General features: G+C 38.0%; 1 protein-coding gene across 1 annotated transcript in view; it reads right to left on the bottom strand.

Annotated features, from left to right (window-relative positions):
- The window catches only part of RASA1 (RAS p21 protein activator 1), a gene marked incomplete at its 5' end in the record, with an annotated part of 144,733 nt that overhangs the window by 85,723 nt on the left and 31,347 nt on the right, over positions 1 to 27,663 (bottom strand). Inside the window, one exon of the mRNA XM_081089009.1 lies at positions 28 to 180. Coding sequence (XP_080945135.1) covers positions 28 to 180 — 153 coding nt within the window. The remainder of the gene's footprint in view (positions 1 to 27; positions 181 to 27,663) is intronic.

Raw genomic sequence — 27,663 nt, 5'->3', positions numbered from 1 at the left:
AGCCTCATAATAGAAATAAAAACTTACCTAAAATGGTTGACAACATTTGTCTGGCTAAGAAATGAAAGCACAAAGGACCCTGGCCTCCGATCACTCTCTCTGATGAGGTAGCTGCCGGACTTCCCTGCCTGTCTGAGGCGTTCCTCTGCCATAGTTCTATCAAGTTTTCCATGATACCACCTAAGGGGAAAAATTGTAAGATTAGAATAACAATAGCAACCATAAAAATATTAATGACAGCTGAGTTACTAGCAGTTGTAAATACCTTTGTAACATGAACATTTACACTGTACTCTGAAGCAGTTTTTCCAGTTCTAACTCAATCGTTTTTAACTTCTCAGTCTCTCCAGAAGAATTCATTTACTTAGTTTTCAATTTATTCTACAAGCTCAGGCGTAATCGTCTCACCTAATTAAGTGCTTCCATTGCTGCCCATCTCTCTACCACCGGACTGTCTGTATGTTCAAGATACAAACACTTACTGCAATCAAATACTTAGAAAAATAAGAGTAAGATGGACAATGGAAACAAATGATTACTTTATTACTTTCTCTACATACTAAGGAACCAAGATTGGACAGAACAAAGCACATGACATCTGTGAGAAAATAAAACTTTATTCCATTTTAGTGTTTTGCCCTAGAATAGGAAAATAGAATGACACTAACGGCTACTTTCTAATTTCCTATTTCATCAATAAGCTGATTATTTACTTTGGTCTTACAATGATCTACTCCATAATGACTCATTTGAACTCAACTCCTCAAATTTATTTGACAAACATGTGAGGAATAAGTAGTACCTTTTGTCGTTTTAACTTTTCTGCTCTCAGTTTAACTACATTCTACCTAACATACTACCAGATGCTCTGCTTAGATGACTGGCTAAAACTCTGGCATCCCTCGTACTATGCCTATAAAAGTCTCCTGGATTGATAGAAACAGAAGTATACTTAGAAATAGATTGGAATTTTCATATGGTCATGGTAACAAATCTACGAAGTAATTTTTATGAAATATTTTTACACTTTTAATGTTAGTCACCCAAAATATATCCTCTGGTACTTGGACTCTAATTTGACACATTCCAAGGAAAACAATAAACATTGATATTACATTGAGATATTTAATATTTAGAGATAAGTCAGGCAAAACTGCTGAACTACTATGACTACTTTTGCTATAATAAATGGTTAGTATTATTCTTGACTCCTTAGTTTATTTAAAAAAAAAAAAAAACACCTTAAACTTCTCAAACTAATTATTTTTAGTTTTTTTCTAAAAACCAGCCCATTTACCTGGTAGTCTGTGCATAAGACTGAAATAAAATTATGAAATAATCATGGAATTTCATTATAACTTAATATGAAAAACAATTTTAAACAGTATTTAGAAGAAGGGAAAGAACAATTAACATTGCATTCCTCTAAAATTCTAGTCTTTCAGCCATTACCTCTGAGGTTATTGACAAGTAAATTTAACTTTGAAGAGCATAGTTTTTTTCATGTTTGTTTTTTAATTTAAAAGGAAAAGTTTAGACTAATGATCATTGAAAGTTCCTTAAAGATCTAAAATTTAACAATATATGATCTGGACAAAATTTTGAAACTCTAGGACAGAAGTTTACTTAGTTGTGAAAATACAGACAGTCCTCGGGTTACATCAGACTCGACATGCGTCGTTTCGTGGTTACGTCGCCATCTCCCATTTATTTATAAAATAAAATAAAAAGTTCTGTCATTTCAATGTATGTACATATGTGTTTTATGTTTTTTATTATTTATTTACCACAAGTAAAGGTTAGGAATTGTTATCTTTCTTTAAAAATTTTTTTTGCTGTTTCACTTCATTACTGCTGTGTAAGTGCTCCATGTGAGTGACCTAGGTGCTTATGTAGGTGGGTTCCGACTTACGGTGAAAATCACGTTACGTCACACTGTAGGAACAGATCTCCAACGTAACCCGAGGACCTACTGTACATGGAACTTCCTTAGTATATAAAGCTGGTAATTCTTTATTACAGTGGAGTAACACCAAAGAGCAGATTTATAAATCAAAGACAAAATTAAGGACAATTTTAAGTTCCTATTTTTGTGTACTTGATCTTAAATTCCTGTTGTATTTTATGCAAAATATCAAGATTAAAATATTTTATTCAATTTCCTTTATCTTGTGAACTCACCATGAGACAATAGAGGTACAAGAGGCATTACACAATTACTAATCTATATATATAAAAGCCACTGGTAGCTATGACATGCAATGACCACCCAATTCGTGCACCTGTGGGGTCCCTGGATCTGGCCTGCGGGGATCCAGCCAAAACCAGCCCGCTGCACAGATTCGTGCACTGGTGGGGTCCCTCCGCCAGGCCTACGGGGATCTGGCTGAAACAGGCTTCTGACATCCACCGAGGGACCCTATCAGTGCACAGATCTGTGCACTGGGCCTCTAGAGAGAGAGAGAGAGAGAGAGAGAGAGAGAGAGAGAGAGAGAGTGTGTGTGTGTGTGTGTGTGTGTGTGTGTGTGTATGGCTAAGTGTCTGTCTGTCCAACCAGTAGCTATGATGTGCACTGACCACCAGGGGAAAGACGCTCAACGCAGGAGCTGCTATGATGCGCACTAGCCATTTAAAAACAAATGGCACCACGGACCTGGTGCTGACAAAACAACACTCAGCTTCCCCCAAGTGGGACACAGGCCTTGCCACCACCCCGGAGTGACACCCCACCAAATCATAACCAACGCTGCCAAGACCCCATGGTGCAAAATGCAGCCCATAGCCCAGCCCAACCCAGAAACAGTCGCTGTGGGCACTGGGTAATGACGTCACGTAGCCAATGCCTGGCTTCCTCTCCCTAGCGACTAGCATCCTTGGAGTTTCTTCAGCCCAGGATTCCGACTTGTTTTATAGCCAGGTGCAAAAATTTTATAGTTTAACCAAATGTTTGTGAAGCATTTTCCCGTGCATCTCATTTGATCCTCACAGAAGTCCTGGAGTAGGTAGATAGGAGACTCTGTAGAATCCTATTTTCTTTTCATTAGCAAGACGAAAATAGCGATATTAAAATATTTCTTCTAATTAATTTCCTTTCAATGTGCACCAGGGCACTAGTGTATAATAAATACCTAACTAAAGACCTTGACTGATATATTAGTATAACAGATATACTTGTGATTTTTACTTATATATGTGTACCATCTGGAAGATCTTGGCATTAAAATGGGTATTAAGTTCAAGACAGAAACATTGATCTAAAATAATAACTTTGGGTAAGAGGATCAACCAAAGGACTTGTATGCACGCATGTTAGGACATGGACACTGGAGCAGTGGGGGCTTGTCCTGAGGGAGGCAGGGGGGTGGGGGAGTCAATGGGGAAAAAGAAGACATATGTAATACTTTAAATAAAAAATAAAATAAAAATAACTTTGTTTCCTGAATATTACTGACTCCCTTCATGCCCAAAGCTCATAATAAGCTTTGAACACAAAAAACAAAACATGCCAATTATTGATTATGATTATAAACTGAAATTAAATTGTCCAACAATAAATCCTCAAAAAGTATTAAAACATCCCCCTATTATAAGTGTTGGACTGTTCTATAAAAAAAAAAATCAAATGGTCTTAAAACTTAGAATTTCTTGAATTATCTTTATTGTTTACTTCAAATTATCAAGGTGAATCATAGTAACAAAAATATTTTTAAAGTATCTGCACTGATGTTTTAAAGTTACTATTGAAGCATAAAAAGAACTTAAATTAAACTGTTACTGCATACAGCCTTTATTTTATTTTAAAAATTAGAAATAAAAAGAAATTATCATATTAGATAAAAATAATCATTTTATTTAAATTGCATATAGCATCAGGATATGCAGCTAAAACTGTTTTATAAATCACAAATCTAATGTGATATAACTTGATTTAAATACTTCACAGATTTAAAGAACCTATGTAAAAATCTATATCCTGATCATTAGTCCTTGGGTCTACTTTCAAACAATCTCTCTCAATCTTTTTTAACCTATGATTTTTTTGATAAACATAAAAATTTTACATACCAGGAGACTGAGAGTCTCCAGTTGGCAATTTCTCATAAAGAATCATTATATATTATATTTAACCTCAGCTGCCAAAAACATACTATCTTTGAGAAATCTATAATTTATTCTATATAAAAAATGTGTAATATATCTTCTCAAAACATGCTCCCCATACCAAAGATATAACACTCCCTAAGGAGTCACTTCCTTAGTAGATATTTGCCTAAAAAATTCAATTTAATAAAAATGCTACACTTAATCATTGTTCAAATAGTTACAGTAGCATCAATACAAGGAAATGAAAGAAAAAACTGTTTAAATATTTACAGTCAAAGCTTTATTATATCTCTTTAATGATAATCTTGCTGGTGACCGTTTTCAAATAAACAACAAGAGTAAGAAATGCAATTGGAATCTAGAATATTTGCAAAAACACAAAGTGAAGGGTTATATTAGGGGTATGAAGATACTCTGAGTGTAATGTGAAGATTACCATTTATCTGTGGGCTAAAACACCTAAATTAAATTTTCTACTCTGCTTATATCAGTGGCAGTTATAACTCACAGAGTGAACCTGGCACATATAATATTAATTTTAAAAATATTTGTTGAATAAAGGAAGATGTGTTGAATCATAAAACAATATTAGAAAAACTTTAGAAGTCCAATTAGACCTCCCTGCCAATGCAGAAAAAAAAAAAGGTAATTTTTTTTCTTTAATGTCTACAATAAGCAAGCTCTAATCTTTGAGGACAGCTATCTTTGTCTAAAATATGAAAACAACTTAGGCTGATAGAGCTCAAAGGAAAATGTCTATACTGACACCCCCTAAACTCCTTCAAAAGAAACTAAGCCCTCTGGTAAAACCAAGATTTAGCAGAAACCATTTCCATAACTATGGTCAAGTCACTACATTTTGTGTCTCACTTGTAAATTTGGGAAAATTATCTCAATCTCAGAATAAATTAAATATTTGTCTTAAACTTCTTCAAAGAAAAATATAAAAATGAAAAAGAACTACATAGTCTCTAGCGTAATGGTTAAGGGTAAAGACTCTAAAGCCACTGCTTATGTTTTAATCCTACCTAGCTCTGCCACCTCACTGTACAAATAAGGGCAAATTACTTATTTTTCAAACCTTAGTTTCCTCATCTATAAAATAATAACAGTACCTATCTCATACAAGGTTGGCTTGATATTATTAAATGACTAATACATATATACATATAAATTATCCTATCTAATAATAGACAAACATGGTAATTGACCATACCTTTGCTATGCCTATTTGGCTAATCAGAGAGATATGCAAATTACCCTCCAACAAAGATGGTGGTTAATTTGCATACATAGGCGCGAAGTGGTGGAGCAAAGACTGAAGGCAGCTCCGGCTGGAGCAGCGAAGGCTTGAAGGTGGCTCCAGCTGGAGCAGCGAAGACTGAAGGCAGCTCCGGCTGGAGCAAAGGCCTGGGTCCCAGGTGCCGGAGGAAAACCAGTGGCCGGCAGCCAGGGGAAGGGAAGGCCTATTGCACGAATCTTTTTGTGCAATAGGCCTCTAGTATACACATAAAAAACTACCGTACTCATTAATACAACTTCATCAATGAAAATCACAAATTTTATGATTGTTGATAATGAATCATCTAAGCCACAATTATCTTCCTATTTTTTATTCTTCTTTACCTTCCATTAAAATTTAGAAGAGAACAGTAGAAACCAATTCTTATTTCTGATAAAGCATTGATGTTAAAAAGAAATTTTTTCCCCAAAGACTCCTTTTAGAACATTACAGATCATGTTAATTGGGGCTGGAGGACTGTAGTATTTATAAACTAGAAATTCTTCCACTTCTCCTGGCAACTCTAGAAAAAAACCTTCAAATAGCACCACTCTTTCCCCAATATGGATATACAGGGTAAAGCAAATGTAGGTTTTAGAGTTGTTCATATGGAAAATAGTACAATAATTATTAAATAATACAAGAATAAACTGTTTTGCCTACTTTTGCCCCAACCTGTATTCTTTGAAGGATGGCAAGAACAGAATGCACTTGACATGCTGTGATAATGTTCTTGTATCTAAAGGCAAATTCATTCATTCTCATTCTCTACCTCCATCCCCCAAAGATTAGGAAAGGAAACAACAGGAAATTTTAAATACATGTTTTTCAGCTAGCTTTGCAAATTTCGGTTGAGAAATGTTACAGGAAGATGTGGAGTCCCTTGATTTCATTTCCTTAGAAAATACACAATTACTTCATCTAAAATACCATAGTATCCCAGAAAAAAACTATATATTAAATAAAACAATAAAAAAGGCAAGTTGGACAAGATGCAGGAATCACGTCACTTCTAAGTTTGGAATCACATAAATGTTTTCTTAACACATGTTGTGTATCGTTGGAGCACAGTTGAGGGGCCTAAGAGGGGCCTTTGTGCTTTTTAGTTGGCCTCCCCTAACCAGGAATAATATAGAAATCTAGGCAATGAGCAAACAACCTAGCCTGAATACAGATAGATACTTCATTCAAACTGCACAATTACTTAAAACTAACTTGACAATCTTTAATGGAAACTGCCCACTACAGTAGAAAACAATTACAATAGGGCTACTATCAACAGACTTCCTTCTAAAAAGGAAACCAAATTTTAGTTCCCAGATCACCTTTACTTTCCACTATGCCCTTCCTCTTAGCTATGTCACCAACAGCACGGAAGTTCTTACAGAGAAATATATCTGCAGAAATACAACTGCCAAGAAAGTTCTTCTATCACCAGAATCACTTGGGACTCTGTGTGCTTGATCACACTACAAACTTCTAAGTTTTTCTGTAACTCTCAAAGATGCTAACCAGATTTTCTTACACGTGCTTGTCCTTTTCTGAAATTAAATTGGTTATTTCAGGTTGGCTAGACATACACACACAAATTTGCTAAGACTACTTTATTCTCCTAAAGGCCCCATATTTCCTTTTAACAAACATAGTTCCTACAGTCAAACTGTCTGGGCTGATGGTTAAGAAAAAGAAACTGGGCCGCACCCCCGAGGCATGCCAGTTACGATTTCCAGGCAGTTCTGTCCAGGTGACGGTGCCCAGGTTATGAGGACTAATTGCAAACAGAACAAGGTATTAAAGGTAAGCAGGGGTTAGAGTGGGAAGACCCCAGGCCGGTCCACTGTGGGAAGGAGGCCCTGTCACCTGGAACAGGGTGGGGCTGTTGGCTGGAGAAACGCACTGAGAGGTGGTGACAGAGTCAGGGGCTGTGGCCTCAGGAGGCGCCAGAAGGTGATGCAGACCAGCCTCCTGGGGCGCCTGCATGGTCTGTCAGAGCAAAGAGGATAGGGGACTCTGCAACCTTGGTGCTTAATCATCTCCTGCAACCTCTGCCTCTGCAACCTTTGCCTCCCAGTCACAGATGACCTCGGAGAGCTGCTGCAGGTGTGCCCACCATGTCCAGCCCATCCTGGGAAGAGGCTGGGTGAGCTGCAGGCCCCAGCCCCACAACTGGCCTGAATGAAGCTAGGGCTCCAGCCCCCAACCCAGGAAGACCAAGCAAGCAATGTAGCCCCCACCCCGGGCAGGGTGCCCGCTGCACTGGAGAAGGGAGTAGAAGGTGCCACGTCCTCACTTTGTCTATCACAGAAGGACAGGACGTGACTGGCTGGCTCATGGCTGTGCCCTGGGGCCAGCGGAGGCTGAGCGAGCTGCACCCTAGAACGGAGACTGGGTGTGAGGCAGCTGTCGATGCCATAGCTATGTTAGGTGATCCACACTGGATATCAGTAAGGACTCTAGGGAGAGGGAGAGGGAGAGGGAGAGGGAGAGGGAGAGGGAGAGGGAGAGGGAGAGGGAGAGGGAGAGGGAGGGGGAGAGGGAGAGGGAGAGGGAGAGGGGGGGAGAGAGAGAGAGAGAGAGAGAGAGAGAGAGAGAGAGAGAGAGATTGATTCCATACACATTTTATCGTCAGATTTTATACCTTTTCCTGTTTGATACTGTAAATTTACAGCAGAGCTGCAGTCTGTAGGTCCAGGTTGGAGCTCTGCCCACCACCCCCCATCTTCCCTCTGCCCTCTGCAGGCTCCACCGACTGGGCCAGGGGCCTGGCCAGGTGTCCCGCTCAGCAGCTCTGCAGAGTTCCCAGAGTGCCTGGTCCCGCTCAGCAGCTCTGCAGAGTTCCCAGAGTGCCTGGTCGGGGGGGGGGGGGGGGGGGGGGGGACGGGACACACAGGTGGCTCCCCCCCAGCCCACCCCCTGGGGACAGGGGTCACGAAAGTAAGACTGGCGGTGTCCCTTATGTTTTTCCTTTCAGATTACTGAAACTTCACTGTCACATTTAATATATGGGTTTTTAATTAAGAGAAGAGGTGAGGGCCCCTGTCACATAGGTTTGTTTTCTGTCTCCTGTGCTTCAGACTGGAGTCCTTCCTGAGGGCACCTGCCTTTCCCAGGGGCAGGCCTCCGTCTGCAAGCTCACCCCAGCCCCTCGCCTCAGTGTTCAGCAATTTCATTTCAATATTTATTTTTGTGCTGCTTTTACCCTGATATAAATTATTGAGAAGAGACCCTCTGTCGTGGCCCTTGTTCCTGTGGTGCATGCCCAGTGCCACCCCACCCACAGCTACCACCAAAATTATGGCTGTACATCTCTGCTGTGACACTTTTGTACCTTTGCAATAAATAGTTTTCTGGTTTTTTTTAAAAAAAACAACAACAGCCGAAACCGGTTTGGCTCAGTGGATAGAGCGTCGGCCTGCAGACTGAAAGGTCCCAGGTTCAATTCCGGTCAAGGGCATGTACCTGGGTTGCGGGCACATCCCCAGTAGGAGATGTGCAGGAGGCGGCTGATCGATGTTTCTCTCCCATCGATGTTTCTAGCTCTCTGTCTCTCTCCCTTCCTCTCTGTAAAAAATCAATAAAATATATATTTTAAAAAACAAACAAACAAAAAAAAAAACAACAACAAAAACCCTGACTTTTTAAAGTGAAGGGGAAAGTAAAGAAAATATACCTAATACTGTCATTTTACCATTATGTAGAAGCTAAAATTTAGTTCCTAGTAAATTCACTTGAACAACTACTAGGTTAAGCATAATATGTGTAGAACTTCTTCGACCAACTACATCACAAACTTAAGGAGAAACAATCATATGTTAGACAACTTTGGTAGATTTATGTTCAGGCAAATATCAAGTGTATATACTTATGTACTTAGTTTTATACCTCAGATCAAATCAGCTCAAGGCAAGATCAGAAATTCTATTTGCTTTTGCAACTGATAACATATTTGCAGAATCCAAAAAAAGGTTTTCATCTGGAGGAAGTATTTTGAAAGAAACAGCATTGTCACACACTCTAGCCACCAAAAAAATCAGTCCACTGAAAGACTAATACACAAAAGATGGGCACCAACATCAAGCTATGCAGGCAAAAGTTTATATTAAAATGCACTCAACTAACTCTTATTCTCACTACCCTTAACTCCAATCACCCTAGAAAACATATAATGAAGAGTAGAAAAAGGCGCTCTCTCCAAAAATGGTATGCAATAATCAAAAATGTTTAAAAAAAAATAAGAAAAATACAATACCTACCAGCAGAAGGCTAACATCAGTTCCTACCTCATATGCTCAATGTCTTATATCTATGTCATTCTTCAGAAACTACCAATTTTTACAGTTGAGTTTTTCTTAGAACTTCAACAATTACAGTGTCACACCACTAAATGCATGGAAAGAGGGCAATGAAATTTCTTGTGGGCCATCTGATCCAATGCATTGCTGCAACATAGTTGTAAACTGCCTTGAAGCAATCTTTTACTTAAAAACAAATACTGGTGTGTGTGTGTGTGTGTGTGTGTGTGTGTTGGTTTTTAATTTTGCAATGCTCAATCTAAAACTTTGGAGGGTATGGTGATTCCTCCCTATTGCAGCTAAAACATTTCTTACCCTGTATTTTAGAATATATATCTTTAAAGCACCAAAACTGAAAGTTAAGAGCAAACTTTAGTTTAACATTGCCTTTTATTTAGTCCATCTCCAACAAAGTGTATGTCAAGCATTGAGATAATGGTAGAAAAACAAATTAACACCATAGAACACTATGACATAGAAGTTTTTGATCTGGTAGAAAATAGAGATAAAACAAGCAATTTCAACCTGATACAGTAAGTACTAGAATGTGGGGGCATATAGAAAAATATCACTCTCAAGATTTTAGCATACACTTCCTGAAAAAACTGATTGCTAAACGGAAATATAAAAGATGAGTAGCAACTAATTCTGAGAAAGCAAGAGATTAAGAAGGTGAAAAAGCCCTAACTGGTTTGGCTCAGCAGATACAGCGTCAGTCTGCAGACTGAAGGGTCCTGGGTTCGACTGTCAAAGGCACATGCCCGATTGTGGGCTTGATCCCCAGTAGGGGGTGTGCAAGAAGCAGCCGATCCATGATTTTCTCTCATCATAGATGTTTCTATCTCTCTCTCCCTCTCCCTTCATATATATATATATATATATATGTATATATATATATATACACACATATGTATATGTATATATATGTGTGTGTGTGTATATATATATATATATATATACACACATATATATATACACATACATACATACATACACACACACACACACACACACACACACATATAAATAAAGAGAGAGGAGAACCAAGATGGCAGCATAGGTGAACACCTGTACTTACTGCCTCTCACAACTACATCAAAACTACAACTAAAAAACAGAACAGATATCATCCAGAACCACAAGAGGGCTGGCTGAGTGGAAGTTCTACAACTAGAAGGTAAGAGAAAAGTGCATTAAGACTGGTATGAGGTGCAGAGGTGCGGAGGTGCGCACGAAACAGGCTGACAACTGGCTGCACTATTATTTTTTTTCAAACGGAGGGAGATACAAGCTCCTGATTGCTCAGAGCTCCAGTTCTGAGCGAGACTCTGGAGACCCAGACTCATACGGGGAGAAACAGGACTGTCTGGCTTGGGACAGGAACATGAGGGCAGCTTTCTCTCAGAGGTGCTCGCAGCAATCATTGTTCCTGTGCAGGACACAGAGACGCAGGGCTGACTGGCACCATTGCTGTTTGCTACGCCCTGATGATTCCCTGAGACCTCGCCCCACCCAATTTACAACCACACCCAAGATGTGCCCAGCAGCTTTTGTATATGAATGGCCTGTCCTTTTGCAGCCTAACATGCTGCAGCTAGGTCAGAGAGCTCCAAAGCTTCCAAAAGAAGGCCTAATGCTCGGCGGCAGCAGCAGCCTGCCTTGCTTCACAGCTGGGCCTCATCTGGGCACTTCTAAATCCCAAACAAAGAGGAGGAATCTGCAGATCTCACTGTAGCTCCTGCTGGGTGGTCTCAGGCAGTGGCTGACTTTGCACCTCCTTGGAGATCCAAGAGCCAGTGTACACAGAGGTCAGTGTGAGGCCATATCAGATTACAACTCTTCACATGCATAAGTGACACACTCAAGGGGCAGACTCAGTGAGCACCAAAGCCCCACTGAAGCAAGTCCTGCCACATAAAGGTGTCTCCAGCACAGCAGTTCTTCCATTGTAGACACAGCTTGTCCTCACAGCCAATTGGACTGGAGGTCAATTCCTCCCAGTGATACCAACAGCAGTCAAGGCTTAACTACAATAAGAGTGTGCACACAGCCCACAAAGGGGTGCACCAAGTGTGTCCACCTTAGGTGATTGGGGAGGCTGAGCCACTGGGCCCTATAGGACACCTAGCACACAAGGCCACTCTATTAACACAGGGAAGCAGCCAAAATGTGGAAACAAAGAAACAGGTCACAAATGACAGAAATGGAGGAAAGCAAACTACTGGATATAGAGTTCAAAACCACGATTATGAGGTTACTCAAGAATCTTCTAGAAACCTCTGAGAAATTTAGTGAGACCCTCAAAGGTATGAAAAAGGACCAAGCAGAAATTAAGCATTCACTGACTGAAATAAAGAATAATATACAGAGATCCAACAGCAGACTAGAGGATCCCGAGAATCAAGTCAAAGATTTGAAATATGAACACACAAAAAAAACCCAACCCGAAAAGCAAAAAGAAAAAAGAATCCAAAAATATGAAGATAGTGTAAGGAGCCTCTGGGACAACTTCAAGCGTACCAACATCCGAATTATGGGGGTGCCAGAAGAAAAGAGAGAGCAAGATATTGAAAACCTATTTGAAGAAATAATGACAGAAAGTTTCCCCTACCTGGTGAAAGAAATAGACTTACCCTACCTGGTGAAAGAAATAGACTTACAAGTCCAGGAAGCGCAGAGAACCCCAAATAAGAGGAATCCAAAGAGGACCACACCAAGGCACATCGTAATTAAAATGCCAAGAGCAAAAGATAAAGAGAGAATCCTAAAAGCAGCAAGAGAAAGAAAATCAGTTACCTACAAGGGAGTACCCATATGACTGTCAGCTGATTTCTCAACAGAAACTATGCAGGCCAAAAGGGAATGGCAAGAAATATTCAAAGTGATGAATAGCAAGACCCTACAACCAAGATTACTCTAACCGGCAAAGCTATCATTTGGAATTGAAGGTCAGATAAAGAGCTTCACAGATAAGAAAAAGCTAAAGGAGTTCATCACCACCAAACCAATATTATATGAAATGCTGAAAGGTATTCTTTAAGAAGAGCAAGAAAAAGAAAAAGGTAAGGATAAAAATTATGAACAAAGTGACAACAAATACACAGCTATCAACAAGTGAAACTAAAAATCAAGTGAATAAAAAAATCTGATGAACAAAATAAACTGGTGAATATAATAGAATCGGGAGCATAGAAAGGGAGTGAATTGGCAACTCTCGGGGGGAAGAGGGTGCGGGAGGTGCGGGAAGAGATTGGACAAAAATCTTACACCTATGGACGAGGACAGTGGAGGGGAGTAAGGGCATGGGGTGGGGTGGGGTGGGAACCGGGTGGAGGGGAGCTATGGCAGGAAAAAAGAGGAACACCTGCAATAAACTGAACAATAAAGATTTATTAGTTTTTTAAAAAGGTGAAAAAGAGGGAAAAGTACAGGCAAAAAAAGTTTATATATAGATATAGAAACATAAGAATACCTTAAACTTTCAAAATATACTTCACAAGTCAAATTCTTATCAGATGAAATGGAAAGAATATAAGCTTTCCAATTAGACTAGACCAGTGGTTGGCAAACTGTGGCTTGCGAGCCACATGCGGCTCTTTGGCCCCTTAAGTGTAGCCACAAAGTTTCAATCGTACTGTACGTGCGCGCTCACATGTGGTATTTTGTGTAAGAGCCACACTCAAGGGGCCACAGTTTTCCGACCACTGGACTACACTAACAATGTTCCTTAGGCAGAAATATATCTCAAAGAACATTTTAAAAGTTCAAAATATTCTCAGATCTATTCTCTCAAGCAGTCCTAGCAAGAACCCTACAGGGGTGGTGGGAAGGCATGGGTATTACACCATAGCACTCAGTGTTCCATAATATGCCCATTATTTTCCTTGATGTTCCTTATATACCAACCAAATTACATTTATGCATTCAAATCTCTTTTATTATTTTTAAATATATATTTATTGATTTCAGAAAAAAAGGAAGAGGAAGAAAGATTGAAATTTCAATGATGAGAGCAAATCATTCATCAGTTGCCTCCTGCACGCCCCACACTGGGGATCGAGCCCACAACCTGGGCATGTGCCCCGACTGGGAATCAAACCATGATCTCCTGGTTCACAGGTTGATACTCAACCACTGAGCCACTCTGGCTGGGCAACAAATCTCTTTTAAGCACCTGCTATATTTTAGGCACTGTTTTATCCCTCTGTGCTTTCAAGATGTTTTTCTTATATAACATTTTTTAATGGAAGTGAAAAGATTATGCAATTTAGCCAAAGGGCATCTTAAAACTAAAGCATTTCTAATGGATTTATTTCAACAGAATTTTCTATTTATTTATTCTGACTTGTGGAAATATCAATACCCTTCAGCTCAAACTATAACTCTATGAGTATGATCCCCAAATTCTTCTCTCTAATCCTGGCTTTACTCCTAAGCTTCAGGCCTAGGTTAACAAGTAGCTGCTAAGAATCTTCACTTTAAGTGAATATCCAAATCTTAAAAATTAGCAACTCTACATACACACAAACACACTCCTCTTCCTCTTTATTCTTCTATGGTGTTAATGGCATCAGCATCCTTTCTAGTGTTCAGACTCAAAACTTCAAAAGCAACTCTGATTCCTTCCTATATCTTTACTCATAAAACTACTTCCAACAAATTATTCTCCAGTTTTCCATTCACACACTGATTACTCTAGTTCAGGCCCTCTTTTCCTCTATACTTTTCAACTCTCCCTACAACTGAGGAAAGATTCATCTTCCTAACAGGCTCTTCCTAAACTATATGCTTAATCGTTTCATCCTAATTCAAAAGTCTACAAATGGCTATCTAACCATTACTAAATGAAGTATAAACTATTCAACTAGATATTTGAAAGACATCACAAAAGGCTCCAACCTACCTTGGAGGGAGGAAGGTGCAGAATTTAGAAAAGAGAAAGATGAAAAAGAAAATGAGTTTAGGTTCTGAAGTATGTCTGTGATTGTCAAATTTAACTGTCTATTGCTTTGGCCGGGTAACTCAAAAAGCCAAGGTTGCCAAGTTCAATTCCTGGTCGGGGTATATACAGGAACCAACCAATTTCCCTCTCTAAAATGATTTTTTTTTTTTAATTTAACTGTCTACTGCTTATCTGAAAGTCAGAATAAGCTTTCACTAACTTTTGAAAAGCTAGTTTTTTCATAATGAGTCTTTACATTTCTTCAAGTGCATTATGAAACCAATAGGTCCTCAATAAAATAACAATTTTAACCATCCAAAGAAAGAATTGTTCTCCAGGTAGGTACCTTGACCAGAACAATATGTGAGAGAGCATTTGTTAAAGACCGGAGAGCAAACGTATAAGCTAATAATTATTCTTCATATTTGCTTTAAATTTATACTCTTCTAGCTTATTGTTTCAAATAAATAGATCTGGTCTCAAGACATTCTAACAAAAACAAATCAAACATCAATAACTATCTGAAATTTATACACAAAGAAATGTCAGTTTAAATATATAACTTTGATAGATTTGAATATCTATTTATTTTTTTAAAATTTAATGAAATTGTAAATAAACTAAATTACAACTAAACTAAGAAACCATAGAAAATTTTGATTAAAAATTTGAACTTTCACTAATAGAATCTGAAGGATAGCCCTACATATTCATTTTTTAAAATTAGGTTTATTTTTTTACCTGTAGTGTACACTATTTTATATCAACATTGTTCTCAAGCAAACAAAAAACCATAAATGCTAGGAAGTATTTAATTTCCTTGAATACTAATACATAAAAACTGGAAAACAAGACTTATTCTCAATCTGCTGCTGCTTGTTTAATAGTACATAGAAAAATATCAATTTATGACCCTCTCCCATATTCTAACATGAGTATCAAACATTACTCTATACTTATCCAATGAAGATGTTCTCTGAAAATCCCAGAATATAGCATATTCTTTAAAAACACAAGGTTTTTTAAAAGGAAGCTTTTAACTGTTAGCCATTAATAAGAGCTGCAACACAATTCTCTACTTATTCATGAATACAGTGAATAGGAAAATCAGAATATACCCATTTTAACATAAAACTCTTTACATTTTAAATAATTTGTAAACCTCATTCTGCCTAGTTCCCAAATATAATGTCCTCAAAAACTGGTATAATATTAAAGAAAATTTTGTTTAGAATCTCCAAAATAAAGAGTGCACACCACTTATGTAATCGGTCAAATATTCAGCATACTCATTTGGTGTCATGATAGAGTATTAACCAATGTAATTTATTCGTATCTCTCCAGTTGACCTGAAGGACAGACCTGATTTCCAACAGCTCCTGGACTTTTCAATCTGGGTATCTCAACAGATAACTCAAACCCAATACATAAAAAAAAAAAAAAAAAAATGACCTCACCCTCATTCTCCCCACATCTCTTCTACTAACTTCTTTCTCTCCCACTTCTCATCTTTACTTATGTCATACATCAATTTACTCACCCAAGCTATTAGTCAAAACCATATATTATTGTTTTTTTAGGGTCACAATAAAGCAATTACATGATTCAACCTAGTGTAAACCTCTCATTATCTCTGACTTATTCATTCCTCTATGCAATCAGTCAAAAAGCCTTAAAATTCCAAATTCTCAGTGCCCTTTTATCTACCTAATCTTTTCCTTTCCCACTGTCAATGGCCTTCCTCATCATGTGTAACAATTCTTGCAATAGGTCTAGCTTCATTGCTCTTCCATTTACTTCTACATCTGTAATAATACCTTTAGAAACAACTACACCTAAATCACAACTCAAAAACTGAAATAGTCCCATTGCTTACAGAATTAAGTCCAAACTATTGGCATGGCATTCAGTAATTTTTATGATTTTTCCATTCCTCACAGGACTGTTTGCCACTTCCAAAACATATCAAGCATGCACTCTTAAACCTCTATCCCTTTGATCATCCAACTCCTTTCCTTTGGAATGCCCTCATTGCCAGCCCTTTGTCATTCTTCAATGACTAGCAATGACAAACTCAAATGCCATCTCTTTCATCCTCTGGTCATAAATAATTTTTACCATGCTCTCAGCTTATTTCTTTTATTTTTTTGACATTTTGCCTTATATGCAATATAGTCATTTTCACATCTGTTTTCTCCATTAAATTGAAAGGTAGTTGAGGATAATGAGGGCATTTAAGTTATCTTCACAATTGTCTATTCTAGCAGTTATATAATTCTTTGAACACAGTAAGCACTGACAGGTGTATGGTTGAGAAAAACAAATTAGTCAAAAATCCCTGCCTACGCTGAAATTCTGAAGTCATAATCCCTTACGGGAATCCACATTATTCTAGCCAAACTACAGAATGCCTTGCATTCTCCCATTCATGCTGTTTCCTCAACCTGCACTATCCTTCCACCCCCATTCAAAAAATTTAATCACTCTGCCCACCGGGAATACCTAAGCCACCAGGCAGAGCCAATATCCCACCTCCTCAATCATCTAAAGACCACTGTTGGCCAAAGTGATGTTTTAAATCTAAAAACCACTTAGTATATAATGCTAGTGATCACATAAATTCTCTCACAGAAACATACTTAAGTAGAAATATGAGTTCCCTCACCTGGATACCCCTACTTCTCCTACTCTAAATTCACATTATTTTTGCAATCCATACAGCTTGCTGACATTCAAAGATGCTGATTTGAAAGCTGCCTGTTCAGCACCCATTGCATTCAGAGAAGACAGACTCACACCCTTTCTCTGGGTCCTCTTTCTCCCCTCCCCCAATTCCAACAATATGGTTTCTGAAAAAGCTTTCTTTTCTTTTCTTTTTTTTTTTTTAAGAACTGGTTTAATCAAAATCAATCATCCATGGTGAGCACTGAATCAAGCAGAGTCAAACTTCTTTTCAAGTATTTTTTCTTTTTCACATTAGATCCAAAAATTGCACTCTGATGATAAAAGTTACAGGATGCAATGTCAAAGAAAGATTTTTTGTTTATTTGTTATTTTTTCCACCACTTAGAAGAGCCAATCTATAGTAAGAATGAGGCTGACAGGACCTAACAGATAAAGAGATAAAAATGGAGATTTATGACAGCATTCAAATCCCTGTCCAGTTATCTGGGTAATCCCATTTACAAGCCTACTGTTTCCTTAGTTTATCTTTGGTCTCATCCTTTTATTACCAAGATTTTGGTCCCTAGGTCCTTTCACATATTTAAAAAGTTACTGGACCCAAAAGAAATTTGTTTATGTAGGTTCTATCTGTCAATATTATTGATATAAATTAAAACTGAGAACATTTAAAATGTTTACAATTAATTTTTAATGAACACAAATGTAGTTATTAATAAACAAGACCTACTCTTTATGTTTTTAAAATCCACTTAATGAAAAGAGTAGCATTAGTTTACATTATTTTATTTTTTAAATATGCTTTTATTGATTTTAGATAGAGAGGAAGTGAGAGGGAAAGGGAAACATGTATCAACTCCTCCTGCACACCCCCTATAGGGGATCGAGCCCTCACATTTTTATACAATTCTTTGATAGCTAACTTAAGACATCTGGATTCTCATATCTGTTTCTAAATTCAATCAGTTGCTATATACTATTTGATTCAAGGTATATGAAGACTGATAATGCAGTTACTTAAAGTCAGATGAAATGTACAGGGTGGGGCAAAAAGAGGTTTACAGTTATTCGTATGGAAAATAATACAATAATTAATAAACAATAATGCAGGAATAAACTTTGTATTGTGTACTCACAACTGGAATCCTACTTTTGCCCCACCCTATACAATCGGATCATACTTATAAACATTATGTACTCTGCTCCATTAAAATCAATCTATTATTTATTCATGCATATTTTGTAGCATCATCCAATAGTCATTTGGCAATATTGATTGTTCAGAAATATATAGATAGATAGATAGATAGATAGATCAATCCACTGAGCTATGAAATCTTCCAAGTCTTTCATATCTTCACATTCCACTATGCAAAGTAGGCCTAGGTTGTCTAAACTCTGCACATCTGGCCCTAACCCAGACCTCTAAGCCTTGAAAATGAGCCATGCCAGATAATTAGCAATAACATTGGTATTTGTGGTGGGGACCACATATTATTAGTTTGATTTCTGGAGTCAAAAGTAACTAAGGTCAGCCACACAGAGGCTCCAGGCCTACATGACCAACCTCTCCTCTCCCTAAAACCCCCAAGTTCTGGACACAAGGGTCAGGGGAGTTTTCCTGGTGGTACTTCATGTATATTGTCACATATTGCTGCTGGGGTAATTAAGCACTGTCTGTATGACTCCACTGGGAAAGAACAACTAGCAGCTAGTCTGCTCCCCTGCTCTCTGCCTTAGGCACTTTCTTCCTTTGATGATTTTAATCTGTATCGTTTTACTCTAATAAACTTTTACTGTAAGTATAACAGCTTTGCTGAGTTCTGTTAGTCCTAGAAAATCACTAAACCTAAGGGTGGTTTTAGGGACCTCCACCAATAACCACCAATATCATCAGAAAAGTTACCAGCAGGCACTAACATAGGTTTCATGGCTCTTTTCAGGTAGTAGGTGTACACTTTGGGGAAAAAGAAAAAGGTAGCATTGTCTCCAAAAAAAAGTTACCTGACCCTAGCTTTGGTGGGTAAAAGCAAAAAATAAAAAGCATCTGTGTATATTATACAGTATACCCTCTAAGTGACCACCGCTTTTCTCTAGAGTTCTGCATAAAACATATACATATATAATAGCAATCAATGATTTACTACTAAGAGCAGTGGCATTGTGGAGGTATAAAGAAGTGGAGACTTTCCCTGTTTTTTGTGTGCTTGTTTTTTCACAAGAGGTATTCATGTAATACTTTTAACAGTATTTGTAGCAGATCAATCCTCCCACCAAGAATAACTACAAAAGGCAAATAAAATATGGGGGGGCGGGGGGAGAGATTGTCTATTTCAAGTCATCCAAAAGTTGCTAAGGCAATCTTAGTACTGAGAAGCCAGAATTTCAGAGAAAGCAGAATGCCATTCAGCAGCCACTTTGCAACTTCGTTCTGAGTATTTGACCAAAGCAAGAGGCTAAGAATTCCTGAAAGAAAAAAAAAAAAAAAGACCCAGGTCTTCTACCTGAGTCCTGGGGGGACAGGCGGGGGGGAACGGGGATGAAAAGATCCACTAGAGGTTTTGGCCATCTAACAGAACTGGTGAAACACATTAGAGACTTGAAGGGCCAGGATTCTGGTCATGAAAAAGAGACTGACAGACCTGAACCCCAGACTGAACTATTTCCCTCTGGAGACATTTAATGAATCCTGAAGCTACAGGGATGACACTCAGCAAAGACTCTGTATAGCACAATGAAGTATTTGAAAATTTTGTGATTAAGGTGCTTTGACTGCATTCCATTTGCTAAGGGGAATAAAGGAAGATCATTCTCTTTAGCCAATTATCATTCAGATCCACTATAAATTATCCTATATAATACAGAGGTAATATGCAAATAACTCTCACGCCATCACATGATGGCTGCATACAACCAGGCCGGCAGGGGGTTTAGTGAGGGACGACCAAACAATTGAAGAAGCAGGCTGCATGGGGCGACCAGGCCGGCAGGGGGGTTAGTGAAGGATGACCAACGACTGAACAGCTGGCTGTGGGAGGCAACCAGGCTGGCAGGAAGTCGGGGGCGGGGGGGGGGGGGGGGGGGAGGGGGGTGGTAAGAGGCAACCAGGCTGGCAGGGAGGAGGCAGTTGGGGGTGACTTGGCCAGCAGCAGGCAGCAGTTAGGGGTGACCAGGTCGGCAGGGGGGGCATTTAGGGGCAACCAGGCAGGTAGGTGAGCTATTAGGAGCCAGTGGTCCAGAATTGTGAGAGGGATGTCCGACTGCCGGTTTAGGCCCGATTCCCAGGATTGGAGAACACCGGCAGTCGGACATCCCCCAAGGGGTCCCGGATTGGAGAGGGTGCAGGGTGGGCTGAGGGGACCCCCCCACCTCCCTGCACGAATTTTGTACACCGGGCCTCTAGTCTAATACATGTCTTGTATTTAATTAAAAATTAACAGCATGCCAATATGCAGGAACCAATAAAAAAAAACAAGCAAAAATATAAAAACAAAGGTATAATATAAAACTTCTAAAATAATCAAAAGTTGGTTGGAGAGACTAATAAAATCAACAAATTCTAGCAAGACTGAAGAGAGGAAGAAAAATGTCACAAATTATCCATTTTATAACCACAGGTGAATAAATCTGAAATTATCAGAAGTTTAACAACTCAAGAAAATATTAAAAAGGTAAACATAAAATTTAACCATAAAATTGAAGTGATTAAAAAGTAATCAAATTCACAACATTAAGAACTAAATATATGAGATTAACAGCATATTGGGTATATATTTTTTAAAGCTAATAAATGGACAACTTTCACGTAAAATATCCTTACTGAAACACAAAAATGAAATTGGATAGAAATATTTTAAAAGAGCACAAAGAATAAATGTGACATAATTTTTAAAAAGTGGTTAACAAATGTGTATGTGGAGTCTCAGAAGGAGAGAAAGAGAATGGAAGAAAATCAAGAGCTGAAGAGAAAACGGCCAAGAATTTTCCAACTACAATAAAGGCTATCAACCCACATATTTAAGAACCTCAGTATACCCCAAGCAAGCAGGTATAGAGAAGAGAAGAGAAGAGAAGAGAAGAGAAGAGAAGAGAAGAGAAGAGAAGAGAGAGAAGAGCCATATCTAGGTACACCATGGTAAAAATGCTAAAAACCAAAGACAAGACCGAATTTTAAAAGTCAGAATAAAAAGACATTATCTTCAAATAAATACTAATAAATATCTTCACTGATTTAGCAACAGAATGCCTGAGAGAATGGATTATCTTCACATTTCTGAAAGAAAATAACTGCAAACCTAGAATTTTATGCCCAGAACCAAGATCTTCCAAAAACAAAAACAAGCATGTTTTTCAGGTAAACACAAACTAATATTTTTTCCAGTTGTTTAACTAAAAGAAATACTACAAGAAGTTCTATAGGCAAAAAAAAAAAAAAAAAAAGGTTCCCACAGAAATGAATGGAAATCCTATATAATAAAGAGCTAATATTCGAATTAGACTGAACAGTCAGATGACCTTCTGGACGAAGCCAGGGCTGCGAGGGCTGGCCAAGGCTGCGAGGGCCAACCAGGGCTGCGAGGGCCAGCCGAGGCAGCTGGAGCTGTGAGGGCCAAGCCCCTTCCATGAATTTTGTTCATCGGTCCTCTAGTTAAATATAAAGCAAACAGAGTAAATATATGGGGAAATCTAAATAAACATTGACTGTATAAAAGAATAATATCTAATAAGTATTAAAGCATATGTACAGTGAAAAATTCAAAACAATCATATAAAAAGCAGAAGTGTAAGAAGAGTCGAGTGTGCTAAGTTATAGCATTGTTAAGGAAGTGGTAAAAGTAAATATTTTCAGTAGACTGCAGTAAGTCAATGCAATGTGTTGTCATCTCCAGGGCAACAACTAAAAGATCAAGCTTGTACAGAATGGACAAGAAAATGAAAAACACTTAGAAGACATACATCTTAAATAAAAGAGCCCAGAAAGGTTGAAAGTAAAAGGATAGGAAAAGACCATGCTAGCACTAATCAAAACAAAAATAATGTCAGACAAACTAGATTTTAAGACAAGAAATTATTAAAGAAGCATAATAAGGGGGATTTCATTATTTTAAAAAGGGGGGGGGGTCAATTTCACTAGGAATTTATAACTAAGCTAACAGGACATATACCCAAGACTGTAACATCAAAATATAAACCTTACTAGGTTGAAACTCTAACACTTCTCTTAATAATTGATAAACAAAAAAAGAAAGAAAAAGAAAAAGCTAACAACAACAACAAAAGTCAGAATACAACTATTTGGAAATTAAGAATATGTATTCCTTAACTCTTGACTCAAAGAAATCACAATGGAAAACAAAGTTATTTAAATAAATGATAAAGAAGATAAGACATATAAAATGTTGTGACATACAACTGAAGCTACACTTAAGCGTGAAACCTGCAATCTTAAATACTTTTATTTAAAAAGGGAGAATGACAAAATTAAGTATCTTTCTCAGGAAAAGAGAAAGAAGAAGTTAATCCTGGAAAAGGCAACAAAGTAGTAAAAAACAAAATTAATGAAATCAAAAGCAAACATCTAACAATTCAGAAAAAAAATTAAGAGTTGGCTTTTGGAAAGATTATAAAATTGATGCTTCTAGCAAGACTAATCAAAAGAATAAAAACGTCATATATTATCAATTTCAGTAATAAAAAAGGAAGAAATCCTACAGTCCTACAGAAAAACAGCTATGCTATCATTTACCAAGGCTAATTGCAAAGATAGACAAATAAACCAAAGAAACAGAATTGACATGTTAACAGACTCACACAGAGACTGACATCAATTTATGACAATGATAATAACCCTGAAAAAGAGAGATCTTTTAATTACTGGGTCAACTAGATAGCCATATTAAAAATAAAATAATCTTGACCCCTTCCCATGCTCCATGAACAAAAAATTAATTCCATATGCATGTTATATCTAAAAGTAAAGTACAATAAAGCTTTTAGAAAAAGCATACGCAGATATATTCATGCCCTTACGGCAAAGGCAATGATTTATTATTCATGACCACAATAAAAGCACCAATCATAAAGAGAAAAATTGATATAGTAAAGTGAAGAACTTCTGTTCATTAAAGATAGCATTAAGCAATTAAAAAGGAAAGATACAAAATCAGTATCTGTACTAGTAAGATATACATCCAAAAAAGGACTCATAGCCAGGAGAAATTAGTAAGATAAAATAAAAGCCAACAGAAAAAAATGGCAATTTATGGAAGAGGTTGTCCAAGTAAATCATTAAATATAAAAACATGCACACCGTCATTATCCATCATATCAGGAAAATCCAAATTAAAACCACAAGGGCTATTTCGTCACTCACCACCAAACTAGCTACAATCAAAAGAATAAGCAATACCAAATGTTGTAAAATGTGGAGTAACTGTAATTCTCAAACAATACTACTGAGAATGTAAATTGGTACAAGCACTCTGCAAAACTATTAAACTTATATGAACATCCTATGACCCAGCAATTCTAATCCTAGGTATACAACATAACTATATATACAGATATTAATCAAAAAACACTGCAAGAAAATTTGTAGCAATACTATTTGTAAGAGGCAAATCAGGAAACAAGCTAAATGTCATGTCTATCAATAGTAGGATAATAAACTGTGTCATAGTCACAATGCAATGCAATGAGTGAAATAGTGTTACATGCAACATGGGCAAATCTCATAAAGTTTGTAAAGTAACACAAAAGAATGCATATTATATGATTCAATTTATATAGAATTCAATTTATATAAAATTCAAAAATAATCTAGAATGTAAAAAATCAGGATTGTGTTTACCTTTGGGAGAGGGCATATGGTTATTAGACTGACAGCAAGCACAAAAGGACTTCTAGGATGCTAATAATATTATGTTCCTTGATTTAAATATGGATTGCATAGGTATTATTTATAAATAATAGAAATAATGTATTTCTATGTATTAATACAGAGTATTAATAATGTATTAGTATGTATTAATACATAGACAATACCTATGCACTAATACATATATACTACTTGTTAAAATTTATTGAGATAAAAAATTATGATGCACCCAGCCAGTGTGGTTCCGTGGTTGAGCATTGTTGACCCATGAACCAGGATGTCCTGGTTCAATTCCTGGTGAGGGCAGCACATGCCCGGGTTTCGGCATGGCAAGGTTTCTGATTTCTGTCAAAATTCAAATCAAGTTATCTGCCCCAGAAGGTAGGTTCATCTTCTATAAGAATCATACACAAACCTTATATGTGTTTTACTAAAGCTTTTTTGATAATTATAAAACATCAACATCAGTGTAAATTAGAAAAAAAGTTACCAAATTTCACAAAAGGAAAATTGAATCATGAATTAAATAAATTTTTCAATAAATATAGTGATTCGCTACAAGCATTAAGAACAGAAACTCAGGTTTTCCAAAGCCTAAACTATGGATTCTTCCTCTGAACCACTTCCCCTGTAAGTACTAGATGGATAGAAACCTGGCTATTTGCTATCACTATGTTTCTCAAAACATGTTCTACCAAGAATGTTCACTAAGCAAGTAATTAAATTTAGGAAAAGCAGAGTTAACAAAAAAAAGTTTGTTTAATATAGTAAAGACTCTTAGAAATCCTGTACTATTCTGGATTTCCAAAAGCATAATCCCAAATTATTTAACTCTCAAAAGTCACAAAAGGCTGGCCAGTGTAGCTCCGTAGTTGAACGTGGACCTATGAATCAAAAGGTCACAGTTCAATTCAAGGCCAGGGCACATGGCCAAGTTGCAGGCTCGATCCCCAATATGGAGCATGCAGAAGGCAGCCGGGTCAATGATTATCTTTCATCATTGATGTTTCTATCTCTCTCCCTCTCCCTTCCTTTCTGAAGTCAATAAAAAATATATATATTTAAAATCAATAAAAATACATTTTAAAGTCACAGAATACCAATTCTTATGAATAATGCAGTGTACAATTTACAAACGCTATGAGAAGCTAAAGACAGTAGACACTTGCTGACTGTCTAGTAATTCACTGTATTTGTTCAAAATGCTTTCTTCTAATGAAAAAAATCTCTACCTTAATTCTCTACATTTTGACTAGATATATTAAATACATTGAAAAATAAAGCATTTGATTTTGCATATATTTGAGTAAAACAAGAAATCCAACCTAAATGACTGTTTTAAAAGATACTAGAAATAAAATTATTCTTATTCAAATTACTTCTCTTGGCTAATTTTAAAAACCTGCTCCCCTTGCTTTGCTACCCTCTCTAGGTACCATTCTCTGGAAGATTTTAGCCTCCAAATTCCTAAAACCAAATTATTTTAACCTCTTTAAAACTTTTAACTTAATACTCCTTTAATCAACTTCTGCTGGGGTCCAACCCCAGCAGGTCCAGGGGTCCCCAAAGGTGTGGACGGAGTCGGCGAAGAAGGAATGACACGGAGACAGTGTTCAGTTGATCAGCAGCCTAGCCAGGATCTCCAGCCAAGTTTTGGTCTGGATCTCCAGCGAGGTTCTGTGTCCATGTTCTCTGGCTAGGTTCTCCAGGTTCTCTAGCCAGGTTCAGTCACCAGGTTCTAGTCAGGTTCTCTTGCCAATTTCTGTAGTCAGGTTCAGTCCAGGACCTTTTGCCATGTTCTCTCGCTAGGTTCTGTCTCTAGGTTCTGAGGCCAGTTTCTGTCCAGGATCTTTTGCCATGTTCTCTCCAGCGAAGTTCTTCTGTCTCTAGAGAACATTCTGTGTAGGTTCTGTGCCAATTTCTGTCTCTCTTGATTCTGTCTTCTAAGTCCTGTGTTCCAAGTTCTGTGTCTTGCTGTCTTATTACATCTGTATTTATACCAGTTGATTCAATCCTATCAATCTCTATTCCAAAGGTTAGGGCGTTTCTTATCTCCATTCCAGAGAGTAAAGATTATGTAGCTTAAGCATGATTACTCATAGTTAAAGTGATTAATTACCCGCCTGGCACTTAGTTGAGGGGTTTTATTCCCTCCCTAACTTCAGGGGAAAATCCCTACCTGGGGAAACAACCTTTCTCAGAGAGGAGACCTTGGTTAAAACACATAGTGCCAAGAAGGTGAGCAAACATATTAAGAACAGTATGCCATATATGCCAGGTCCTTTGAAACAGCAAGGATGGACCGGCTCCCAGCAAATTCCCCCTTTTTTATTTTTTAAAAGCAGGCATTAAAAAGAAAAACCCAAAATGCTCTCTTGTATCCATTTTAAGAGTAGGATTGGCGCTTTCCGCTATTACCTGAGTCCTGATCTATCACCCCTGGGAGAGCTTGCCAATCCTGCACTTTCCCGGGGTGGAAAGGCTGCAGTGGGGTTAAGGATAAGGCTCCTTGGGCCTACCTCCTCCCATGCCTTTACATTTACCTTTCCTTCCTCAGAAAAGCATGGACATACTTCTTGTATAAAACGTTCTGTCTGACTGGGAGTAACCTTAATTCCTCTGCTAGCAAGCATATGTGTTAAAAGATCAATACAGAGTCTTATTTCTTTAGACTCAGTATGGCACATCTTGTCAATCTAAGAATCAATACAGAGTCTTCTTTCTTTGGACTCAGTATGGCACATCTTCTCAATCTAAGAATCAATACAGAGTCTTCTTTCTTTGAACTCAGTATGGAACATCTTCTCAATCTGAGTTCTGTACTATCCACCTTCTTACCCTACTTATCCTCTGTAGGGGGGTCTGCAGTACCCTGGTGGAGTCCTATCCGTCCCGAGTGTGGGGTTCTCAATGGGGGGGAGGGGGGCTTACCTAGGGGAATCCTGTTCCAGGAGTTCCCAAAGGTCTAGATGGAGTCGGCGAAGACTATCCACCCTCTTCCTACGGTGGAGTCCTATCCATCCCAAGTGTGGGGCGCTTACCTAGGGGTCCCTGTTCGGGCGCCATATGCTGGGGTCCAACCCCAGCGGGTCCAGAGGTCCCCAAAGGTGTGGACGGAGTCGGCGAAGAAGGAATGACACGGAGACAGTGTTCAGTTGATCAGCAGCCTAGCCAGGATCTCCAGCCAAGTTCTGGTCTGGATCTCCAGCGAGGTTCTGTGTCCATGTTCTCTGGCTAGGTTCTCCAGGTTCTCTAGCCAGGTTCAGTCACCAGGTTCTAGTCAGGTTCTCTTGCCAATTTCTGTAGTCAGGTTCAGTCCAGGACCTTTTGCCATGTTCTCTCGCTAGGTTCTGTCTCTAGGTTCTGAGGCCAGTTTCTGTCCAGGATCTTTTGCCATGTTCTCTCCAGCGAAGTTCTTCTGTCTCTAGAGAACATTCTGTGTAGGTTCTGTGCCAATTTCTGTCTCTCTTGATTCTGTCTTCTA

The sequence above is a fragment of the Myotis nattereri genome, assembly GCF_964212035.1.
Source record: "Myotis nattereri genome assembly, chromosome: 4".
Lineage (NCBI taxonomy): Eukaryota > Metazoa > Chordata > Mammalia > Chiroptera > Vespertilionidae > Myotis > Myotis nattereri.
Note: the sequence above shows the minus strand (reverse complement) of the source record. Positions and strands in the feature narration are given on the sequence as shown.